The 11,565-nt window shown below is 45.1% G+C and overlaps 3 protein-coding genes across 3 annotated transcripts; 2 read left to right on the forward strand and 1 right to left on the reverse strand.

Annotated features, from left to right (window-relative positions):
- Positions 1–302: 302 nt before the first annotated feature.
- EDB91DRAFT_1258477 (uncharacterized protein) lies at positions 303–1,169 on the forward strand (the record flags this gene model as incomplete). Its single annotated transcript, XM_041324344.1, has 3 exons — positions 303–527; positions 576–766; positions 890–1,169. The coding sequence occupies 3 exons, from the start codon at positions 303–305 to the stop codon at positions 1,167–1,169; spliced, it is 696 nt and encodes a 231-aa protein (XP_041168473.1).
- A 3,242-nt stretch (positions 1,170–4,411) lies between these two features.
- On the reverse strand, positions 4,412–7,265 carry EDB91DRAFT_1089983 (uncharacterized protein; the record flags this gene model as incomplete). The annotated part of the gene is made up of 11 exons (XM_041316611.1): positions 4,412–4,419; positions 4,562–4,811; positions 4,854–4,987; positions 5,080–5,325; positions 5,378–5,467; positions 5,586–5,622; positions 5,732–6,008; positions 6,206–6,492; positions 6,539–6,843; positions 6,956–7,003; positions 7,061–7,265. The coding sequence occupies 11 exons, from the start codon at positions 7,263–7,265 to the stop codon at positions 4,412–4,414; spliced, it is 1,887 nt and encodes a 628-aa protein (XP_041168474.1).
- Positions 7,266–8,071: 806 nt separating this feature from the next.
- EDB91DRAFT_1089984 (uncharacterized protein) lies at positions 8,072–9,234 on the forward strand (the record flags this gene model as incomplete). The annotated part of the gene is made up of 6 exons (XM_041316612.1): positions 8,072–8,096; positions 8,152–8,266; positions 8,322–8,488; positions 8,542–8,736; positions 8,879–9,093; positions 9,130–9,234. The coding sequence occupies 6 exons, from the start codon at positions 8,072–8,074 to the stop codon at positions 9,232–9,234; spliced, it is 822 nt and encodes a 273-aa protein (XP_041168475.1).
- Between the last annotated feature and the right edge of the window lie 2,331 nt (positions 9,235–11,565).

Raw genomic sequence — 11,565 nt, forward strand, 5'->3', positions numbered from 1 at the left:
GGAGTGTAGTCCAACACGAGTTTCTACAAGCTCTGACATGACATGAGAGCGGAGGCTCTCTGAAGGAGGGCCGACAGACTACCAGATGATGGCGGGAAAGTTGTGCAGGGATTGGTCTACCCAACAGGAGAGTGGCAGAGGACAACTGCAGTTGGAACCAACAGTAGAAATGGAGCAGATAAGACTGCTTGGACAAAGTCAAAAGCAGAGCAGAAACAAAGAGGACAGATGTATGAGAGCAGTAGGCTCAAGTCTGAAGTGTGGGAAAGGTGGCCAAAGAGTGGGAAGTCAGATGAGTGCAGATGGAGGCCGACTATGCCATGAAGAAGTTGATGGAAGCCAAAAATGGACGGTTGCGACAGCAGTTGTTTGGGCAGAAGCAGAACAGCCCACGGAGGGAAGGTGGCTCAGGCTCTCGCCACATGACCTGTAATGATATGCTTGATGCCCTTGCAAAAGCCAACTGGACCGCGAACATCAAGGTTGTTCACACCGAGGCTGCGAAAAAGTTCAGAGGAATTCGGCAGGTAATACGAGATCACAAAAAGGCTGAAGAAGACCTATGACGGAGAGAGGAACATGACCAACGTGCAGCTGCAAAGGAGGCAACAAAAGCTGTCAAAACTGTGATGACACTTGCTGCAAAGTGCATCGCAGATGCTCAAAAAGCAGCTAAGCGCGAGCTGGTGTTGGCTCGCAAGGCTGAAGAAGCAGCTGCAAAGAAAGCCACAGTCGAGGCAAAGTGTTCTGCAGCAGCAGCAGCCAAGTGAGCAGATGCAGAGGAGAAGAAATGGATTGCACACGAGAGCAAAATTGCAGCGTGAGCGGAGAAAGAACGCAAGCAGCTGGAGAAAGCATCAAAAACCATTTGTCAACAACCTGTGGAAAGTGAAAATGAAGATTCACTTAATCACGGCTCAGAAAATCTCAACCTCATCGATGATAACACCCTCAAACCTCTTCAGCCCTCAAATATCCGACCTCGCCCTCGTCCTCGACCCATCCTGCACCGAGTGAACAACCCATTGCCTGATTTGCACCTCCATGTTGTCCAGGTCCAGAGTCCCACCAATGTTCAGAAAAGTGTCCTTGATGGTGAGGATGATGCTCATGCTGCAGCTGCAGCCAATGCGGACTCTGTGATTGTTGATAAAGGGCAGCCTGTGTGACGGATCACTTGTCAACACCTAAAACCTTGATTGCCGGCAGGTACTGGAGATTGCCGGCAGCTGACTCGCTACACTGGTTTTGACCAAAACTGAGACCCTCTGGCAAAACATTTGTAGACCCTCACAACACTTCTCTAAATTCTGACAATATATGATTATGATAGCCAGAATTGTTTTCTCTCATTCTATGTACTTTTTCTGTCACAATACTCCATCATCGTACTCAAAATCATAAATTAAGGCTAAGTGACCCGTTTCCTATTTAGGCACAGTAGTCCAAACACAACCCTTTCAATTCTTGTCTTCAACACACATCCACACTCACAAATCATCCTGCTGTGCAAGTGCAGCTTGTTCAGTCACCTCCACATTTAGTCTCACACTTTCAAATACTAATTACACCATCCTCCCACTCTCAAACTAAGTGCTGCACCATACAAAGCAGATCTTGGAGCCTCACTCACTCATGTTGGCTTGCCTGCTGCAGCATACACTGAAAAGGCTACGATCTTGGTAAACATGGAGGGCTGGTCTCAAGTGGGTTGTGTCACACCTGGTACTTCCCATGACGATTGGAAAATTATCTAGTACACTGCCATTTTCATTCCCATTATTTATGCTCACTTCCTATCTTCTAGTGCTCTTTCTGAAGTCATCAGTTAGTGAGAAGGGCTTAGAAGCAGCTTATGCATGATGGATGTATACTAATAGTGGAAGTAGTTGTGGCAATATCTGAGATTGATCTTAGATATGCAAGGCTCCTGCTCAAACCTGATGCAGGACTTGGCTGTGAAGAGTCATGTGCCAATGGTATATACCCCTCTTTTCATTGAATAGAAGTCTTATATATTGTGCCACCATTAGGAAAGGTATGCTTCTTGAAGCTCTGCAGAATACTTTCATTTGGAACATCATTGATTTTGCTTCTGCATCAAACCACATACAATACCATCTTGAAAAAGGAGGAAGTTTTGTGCACATTGTCAAGCTTCTTCAAGATGTACAGGATTGTTATATGTTTCAATATGTTCTTTCTACTGATTTGAATGAGAGCTGGATAACACTATGATTGTACTGAGTTTCATCATTAGCCCAAAAGGTAAATTTGTACTTTGACTGGAGTGCAGCAGACTGACAATTATAATTTATAATTGTTATTGAGCAGGCATAACTACCAGGAGGCTCCTGCTCAGATGGCAACCAGCCCATTGAGTGTAAGTCTAGGTCCCACTCAGTGATGTCCTGTTTGCAGCTGTTTTTGGCATATTGATCATCTAGACCAGATTTCACACAGATCTCACTATGTATTCTCCTTATTTACTTGTGATCAACTTTGAGTTGGAACATTAATTGCATTCACAGCTCCTCAATCAACCATAGCGTGGCAAAGCTCTTGCTCATCTTTGACTGTGGCAAGCTCAAGCACAGATTGGATATTGCTGAATCACCCTTTCCTTTAATGTCTGGTCCTTCAGAGGCAGCATACAAGTATCTGGATGTGACAGATGCTGAGCTTATGCTCATTCAAGTTGCACTAGGCCAGATCTATGAGCTTGAAAATAGACCCTTGATCCTACCTTTGCTTGGTCACATATGAGATAGCATACATCTTCAAGTTACTATAACTCCAGCTTGTCCTATGGTGTTGATGAAACACCTGATGATTTGTGCCCTTACTACTTTTCACTCAAACTATTGATTTTCTCATGGATGACAGGCCGAAGGATTCAAAAGAAATATACAACCTTTGGCATGCTCAGGCTCGAAATGTGATTGAGCAAATATTCAGTGTTCTCAAGAGGCGGTTCATGATACTCGTACATCCACCAGAATATAGCATGTCAACACAAGCCTAAATTCCCCCAGCACTTTGTGCCATTCACAACTTCATCTGGGTTTTCAATCCAAAGGAAATAGAAGAATTCACCATCGAGGATCTTGTGGACCTTGATCCAGGCAGGCCAAGGGGTGACCTTGCTGAAGGACTGGCAGACTGTACTGAAAGGCAAAAGGTGACAGAGGACAGAGATCATATTGCAGATGCTATGTGGAGGGATTATCATAGAGTGTGTCGCGCTCGTCAGGACACGACAATATGAGTACACAATGCCCATACTACCTAGATATTCTACTGGTTGATATGTTTGATCTTGCAGTCAACAAAAGACCTCCTGGGCCCTTTGTCAGACATGACCATATATGCGTCAGCAGCCCCAACATTGCTATCGTCGTCGAGATGAGTTTCTAGAAGTTGATGTTAGAATAACCAAGTGAAGCAAGCCACAAGTGAGCTAATGAGAGTGAACAGGACTATAGTCCAGTGTCAGTTGCTATTGTGTTGTATAAACTAATGAGTGTACTATACCTATAGTCCAGTGTCAGTTGCTAAAGAGCAAGCAACACAGGACTTGCTACCTATGGGCGAGTCTATGTAAACAAGTGTAAACACTGCCTAAGTAAGTAAGGAATTCACATCACATGCTAAGTGAGAGTCCAATAGAGGAAGCAACATCATAACACAAATAGCTCGCACCATAAGGTGCTCAATCACCACAACTAACAGTTGAGCACACCACATTGCTGCCTGCTTGCGCTGAGGTGATCAGGCCATAGCTGATTTTTCCGATTGTGTTGCAACACGAAAGACATTAGTGAACTCTGAAAATTGATCATTTATTGCATAGAGTGCATTGGCTGATCCGCTGGTATGCTGACATTTCGATTGCAAACCAGAAGGACACGATCCAGAAGGGGTAAGACATGGAGTCAAAGACATGGCCGCAAATTTTCATTTTGAAGGAGGTGTTGCTTCCCAAGGAATGATATCTTCTTCATTGTCATCCAGCCCAGTTGAGTCTCTCTCTGCAATCCTCTCGACATCTCCTTCAACCGCTAAGTTCCCCAGGTCTCCCATCACAGGTGATGCGGGCTCATTCTCAATAACATCAACGCCCAGGCCATCACTCCTGATGTCGTGAGAATTGTGTTGTGATTGGAAGGTTTCCTGGCCTGCATGAAAAGCATTGGTGCCGCATGAGATCTGCATGCGCAAAATATCATCCATCTTATTGAAGTGTTTCCAGCCTTTGTTGTGAAAGGGCTTTGTATTGGGACATGCATTTGAAAATGCAGTCCAACATGTGGTCCTGGCCATCTACAGTAATGGTTGCAAGAATGCTTGCGCTCGAACTCATCTACTATGCCCTCAATATTCCTGCCCCCAAAGATGTCATCTCCATCATTTACGGACCTGTCCAAGAAAAAGATCATTGAAATGAATGAATAGTATATGAAACACGCATGGATGAGTCATGATTTGAGGGTCCATTAGAAGTGTCAAACTCCCTAAATTTGTGTCAGTCTCAGTGAAATGAGTGCCCTGTGGTGAATACCTTGATAATCGGACACAAATGCCAAACCTTCAGTCTGCATGTATTGAATGTGCTGTGTAAATGCAAGGAAAACGGCTAAATCATAGCCATATTGATCCTCGTCGAGAGAAGGCATGTAATCCATGTTGTGAATGAATTTGGTAAACTCCTGGTTGTCATCAAACAAGATGTGCTCTTCAAGAAGATAAACAGCCGAAACTGTTCCTGCCTTTGTGTTTGATTTTTCTCCTGGTTTTGAGCTGGCACTGCGCTGTCCATACCCCAAAGCAACACCAGCATCAACGAAACGCACACGAGGAATCTCAAAGGGCAGAGGTGTTGGTGAAGTGCTGATATGGTGGTCAATGTAATCATAAGTGTAGTTGAGCAGCAACTTTGCCCAGTACATGACAATGCTTTCTTTCAGGACATGTTTCAGCTTGTCCACTGACAAATATCGCACGATCTTGAGTGATGCGGTGGCAGTGGTGGCCTGACTTGTTGGCAGGACCCTAAAAATGGTCGCTTAACGACCACACCATACTGAGAACGCGATCCAAGACCACTAGAAACAATGGGGGATAGAGTAAGCCATCCAGGATGAGCCATTTTGAAAGCGCCAATCCCTATCATACTGTGGAGGGGAACATCAATCGTGAGTTGGCTGATATGCGAGTCTGAAATGTTGAGTTCAAATGTGTGGTATTGCGGTGTCTTCAGGATTTCAGTGAGCGAACAGGTTGGAATTGGATAATATTCAATATCTTCGTGGTGCCAGTCGAAGACTGTCAAGTTGTTATGAAGTTCAGTGTGTTGAAACAACGATGAATCACTCACCTTTACTGGTTACGTCTAGATTCGCACTGCCTCCATACTTCAATGCCTCTCTCATAGAGTCACGGCCAGGGAGGCACAGTGCATCCAAGCCTTTGGACAATAATGTTAGAATAGCCAAGTGAACCCAGCCACAAGTGAGCTAATGAGAGTGAACAGGACTATAGTCCAGTGTCAGTTGCTGAAGAGCAACCAACACAGGACTTGCTACCTATGGGCGAGTCTATGTAAACAAGTGTAAACACTGCCTAAGTAAGTAAGGAATTCACATCACATGCTAAGTAAGAGTCCAATAGAGGAAGCAACATCATAACACAAATAACTCGCACCATAAGGTGCTCAATCACCACAACTAACAAATAATGGTGTGGCTGCAGCCTTCTTGCGAGGAGGCGATACAGTGCTTAAGCGAGAATCACTCTCTGCTCGGACATGTGTCCGCTTGGCTGAGAGAGAAGGTGCCTGACGATCCTGTGCTGAGTCCATCCGCTTTGCTGAGAGAGAAGGTGCCCAATGATCCTGTGCTGAGTCCAAGTCTTTGGAACTCCCAGACTCCGTATTGCTGGTACCTTCCCAGTCATTTGAGTTCACACCTTCTGGCTCATTCCCATCCTCAAAGTCATCAATAGTGTTCCTGTCATCAAAGTCGTTGATACTGTTCCTGTCATCGGCGCCCCCAAAGTCATAAGTTGTCGAAGTAGCAGTAGGCAAGTCTTGAGCCACAGACTAACAATAACGATGCTGATAGTAGATAGTAGTTAGTATGAGCCATTGAGAAGCTGTTGACTTACCTCTTCAATTTTCTCTAGCCACTCCTCATACTCAACTCACTGCACCGCTGGTATAATAATGGCTAATGCAAACTGCTTGGATTTAAATGTTGGCGCTTTTTGCCCATGTCGAGAAGGGACTAAACATTGGGAGAAAAAATAAGGGACATTGGGCTGGTGGGTGGAGAGATCGACCCAAGCGGCATCCTGGACAGTGAACTCGTTGGTGCGCCATGGAAACCCATTTCCAAAAACAAAGAGTTTGGGAGTGACCATGTCGAATGCAAGAGCGATGAGTCCAGGTGCGTCAATCCAGGCATCAACATCCTTCTTGCCTTCACAGATGTTCTGCAAGGAATTCAGATCAGGATTACAGAAAAGCCAGAGAACGAACAGCAATGTTTATGCTGTGCCCAGCTTTCCTCTGTGAGTTCCCCTCACGGACTGCTGAAATCTCCAAGGTGATAGTTTCCACCAGAGGTGGAGCGTATGAAAGCTTTGCCCACTGTTCACACTCTGAACTATATTGTGCATGGTGGAGAGAATATCCTGCAGCGCCAGCAACCCTGTGCTGGCCTAAGCTCTGTGAATGTTGCCAGGATGATGGCACCAGAATATCTGGTCCTGGTGTGCTAGTCTGACTGATGCTACTGCCTGACAATTGAGAGAATGGAACCACATGGGGTGGATTTATTGTAGCTAGTAAATAAGTCAATGTTCTGGATGAGCACTGTCCAAAAAAATTCTCATTTCCTCTGTGCATCATTCACACTTTGATGTATGATTTGAGGATCCGGAAGACGACTCATACCAGGCCTCTGCATGCTCTGGGTAGCTTGAATGAGTGGTGCACACTGACCTGAGACATTTGAACAAATTTAACATCATAATTAGTCAATATAATTATTGTACTCACCTGAAGGTCGGACTGATGATGAAATCTTCTGCTGATATCCTATGTAACATGTTTCACACACGAAGCGACCTGGCTGGCTGGGAATCATGTTAGCGACATAATGACATGGGTCATTCTTGACTATGCACCAACGGCAAGCCAGTCTATCGCAGTTACAGTCTTCTTGGGCAACAGCGTCCTCTGTAAATTGGGAGACAAGTTCCATGGTAAGGATCTAAGGGTTGACTTGGATGGCACCGACTAACTGATACTTTATACTTCTAGTCCATAACATGCTCCGACTCATCATGTTCCAATTTGTCGTGTGCATGTTTGACTTACTGGTATGTACCCTCTACTCTCCTGACTATTCTGCAGGATTTATTGCCAATTAGGGAGTGGGCAATTCAGCAGTGTGCAGTGGCACCTGAGCATCTGACTGGTCTGGTAACTGTCCTGCAGGATTTGTTACAGTGGATTCTTCCCAAAGAACAGGTTGGGAACTGCCCTGCAGGATTCATCGCCGACCAGGGAGTGGGCAATCCCGCAGTTCGCAATTTTTACTTGCAGGGAAATTCATTGCCGACCAGGGAGTGGGCAATCCTGCAGTTCATGATTTGGAAGTTCATTCATTATATCATGTTGTTCTCAGCAGTACCTGAGCATCTATCTGAATACAAGCTCCATTCTTTGCACTGCCTGAGTCCATGCCTGAGTTGCCCGAGTATCTATTGGACCAAAACTCTGCCTGAGTTGCCCAAGTAACTCCATTTGTTCTTCTCGTTCTTCATAATACTTATTTATTGGACCAAAACTCTGCCTGAGTCGCCTGAGTAACTCCATTTGTTCTTATCTGAGACTCTATGTGACTTGGAATTGCACAATCCTGGCGCACTTCCATTTGTTCTTATCTGAGACTCTATCCGATGTTCTATCTGAAACTCTATCTGACTCGGAATTGCACAATCCTGGTGCACTTAAAAGAGCCTCAATGCTATGGAACTCACTTGTCTACACTCTGAACATCCTGGCATGCCTAACCAATGGAAGCCGACTTGTACGTGGACTTTTGATTTTCGGTGATGTCAGTCTAACTAACATTGTGCTGGTAGCACCTCTTGAGGAAATTACACCTCACATGCTGCACTTGTGGAAAGCCTGTCAGACTGACAAGATGATCGTTGAAAACTTGTGGAAGGTCATTGATACATCCCGCTATGGAATAGGGTCAGTTGAATGTTACTAATTGTTATTGTATCTTAACAATCTGTTGCGCGCACAGTATTACAAAGTTCAAGGAGATACGTAATGCCATGGGTCTTCAGCGTACTCGGCAGCAGAACCACTCTATTGAGTCCATTCGTGACAACATGATGGACCTCCACAAGGCGTATCCAAATGCTGGTGCACGAGAAATGGTCTCACTGCTCTTTCATGAGAAGGATATGAGTGTGTGACGGTATTTGATTCGTTTCCTACTGACCTGCAGTGAATTTGACCAGAAAATCACAGGAATGTGGTCATTTCATACTTTGCTGCATACAAGGCAGACCTGGTGCATCAGTGGAAAGCCCGTCGGCTTCAGCGGAGACAATTCTGGGCTGCTGGTGTGAACGACTTGTTCACTGTCGATCAGCATGACAAATGGCTTCAGTTTGGTCTTGGACTCCACACAGGAATAGAGCCATTCTCAGGCCGTATCATGTGGATATGAGTCTGGCACTCGAACCGCAACCCTCAACTTATACTCACATACCATCTTGACACAATTGAAAAGCTAGGTCATAAGTTTATTCAAACTGATCCCCATTGTGCTATTCACTCAATGATTTATGACAGACATTCCAATGATTACACAAAGCAACCCAGGATCTGAGGACTACGGAATCACTATTGTGCACACAATGCTGTGCCAAATGTACGATTCATCACTGCATGGCACATTGCAACACCGGTGGATGTGGACCAAAAAGAACATTATGCCCAGAATTGCCTGGTCCAAGTTGCACTGGTGTTTTACTCCTGGTTTTGAATCACTATTGGATGAAGGCGTGGTGAGCAGTTGGTATGACATTGATAATGTGCTTCAGGTCATGGTATTTAGATGGGTGTTCATCCCATGGCTGCTCAACATCATTACAATGATCTTGGTCAGCCTCCAGTCACCTGCCAATCAGCTTGGCACATCTACTTAGATTTGCTTCACTCTATCCAACTTGCCGAACAGCTGCTGCTGCCGATAGTTTATGGTAATGTTGACGAAGACAACTTGCCGCTCCTTGAACATCAGAGGGAGTTGTTGTGTGCTGACGGCATTTACTACATGGGCGGTGTACATGGAGGACTGGGTCTTGGTATGTCTTGTGTGTTAATTTAATTTAAACAAGCTCTATTCTAATGGATTGTAAACTAGATGTAACTGTTAGAATAACCAAGTGAAGCAAGCCACAAGTGAGCTAATGAGAGTGAACAGGACTATAGTCCAGTGTCAGTTGCTATTGTGTTGTGTAAACTAATGAGTGTACTATACCTATAGTCCAGTGTCAGTTGCTGAAGAGCAACCAACACAGGACTTGCTACCTATGGGCGAGTCTATGTAAACAAGTGTAAACACTGCCTAAGTAAGTAAGGAATTCACATCACATGCTAAGTGAGAGTCCAATAGAGGAAGCAACATCATAACACAAATAGCTCGCACCATAAGGTGCTCAATCACCACAACTAACAGAGCCATCTAACATAGAGAACTTCAATCTGGTGCATTTTCATTGAACCTTCAATGTTGAGGCAAACATCCATATGAAATATGCCCAGAACGTGGGCATACCAGTAGGGATGTTGGGGTTTCGTTTCACCAGAAAGGAGCACGACGTCAGAATGCATCTGAGGATTGACGATGTCATACTCTCATTGAAGGTTGTTGTTAGGTACAGTGCCGACTCAGGAAGCAGAGGGGTTGGGGCTTGGCTTTAGCTCTTGCACTGCGCCCTTAGCCCAGTACGTGCCCCGAATTTGGAGCGGGTCCAACATTGTCTGATGGTAGAATGAGTGGTCTGCTTTGGTCCACTTTGAGGGTCGGGGAGTAAGGGCTACTAGTGGTGGGCTGACTAGGAGCGGAGCAGAGAAGGGGGGAGTGATGTGGAGGGTGGATAGGAGCGGGGGGAATGTTTGGTAGGGGCAGAAAGGCGGAGGATAATGTGGAGGGACAAGGGGGAATAGTTGATAGGGGCAGAGTATAAGGGAAAGACTTAGAGCACGGCTCTCAGTCGGAGTGGAGGGTCAGAGGGTCAGAGGGTCAGAGGTGACAACAAGTTGAGACTTGTGTCCAGAGGAGGCAAGGTCCTACTGAGAATTCTCACAAGATGTAACTGCGAGAAGACAAGTAATATTAAGACTGAGGAAAAATATCTAAGTACAGGATATGTTATATACTTCTATGTATGAGGCAGTGATCAGGATAACTATGTAGTAAATGTTACGCATAACCTCTCGGATGAGATCTGGCGGTGCTAAACCCACAAGGGGTGTTCGAAGCGTGGCCTTCGGCGCTAGCCCAGCAAGGAGCTTGCCTGCGCTAAGTCTGAGTAAGGGTTGAGGCCCTTACTTGCGTAGAGTTGATTGAAGCTTCTCAAGGATATGATCCAAGAGACGGAGTTTAACTCAAGAGTATTGTCTCAAGAGAAGATGGTTCTTTGTACAGAGGGAGCTCTCTTTAGGCAAGAGAAGTTCAGACCCAATGACAAGATCAGATGAGAACCGAGTAGATTCAAGTTAGAGAATCTGTCTACTGTACAAGTGGGATATATATATATGTAAGGGTGATGTACCGGTGGAATGGTAAGGGTACAGGGTAAGCGGAGGCAATACCGAGTTAGTGGTAAGGGTCAAGGGTTGTGTGAGTCATAAGTATAAAGGGGTAAGAAGTACTGGTTGAACGGTAAGGGCAAAGGGTGTGGGGAATCCCCATCAATGAGGGAACCAAAATAGTGGGAAGGGCATAGGGTTCGGTAGAAGCTGAGGCTTCTCTGATCTAGGGGTAGAAGCGAGAGCTTCTCGTGTTTCAGAACAATGGGATCAAAAGAAGGGATGAAAATAGAATAGTCATAACCATGGTCTAGGTCTGGACGAGTCCGAAGAATGAAACAATGTGTAACGCTCATGTTACTGTAACAGTAAAGCTATGTACCAAGGATATACAGTGGCTCAAAAAACTGTCCACATGTTTGTGCTATTTTCACTATTTACATTATTGTATATGAATGGACAGGTAGACCAAGGTTATGCTAGTGGGGTACTCTGTAGTACTCCCTTGGGGCGTAAATTTGAGCCCTTGCCCGTGGGAATCCATGTTAGAATAACCAAGTGAACCAAGCCACAAGTGAGCTAATGAGAGTGAACAGGACTATAGTCCAGTGTCAGTTGCTATTGTGTTGTATAAACTAATGAGTGTACTATACCTATAGTCCAGTGTCAGTTGCTGAAGAGCAACCAACACAGGACTTGCTACCTATGGGCGAGTCTATGTA

The sequence above is a fragment of the Suillus paluster genome (genome assembly GCF_016628075.1).
Source record: "Suillus paluster strain FC165 chromosome Unknown EDB91scaffold_470, whole genome shotgun sequence".
NCBI lineage: Eukaryota > Fungi > Basidiomycota > Agaricomycetes > Boletales > Suillaceae > Suillus > Suillus paluster.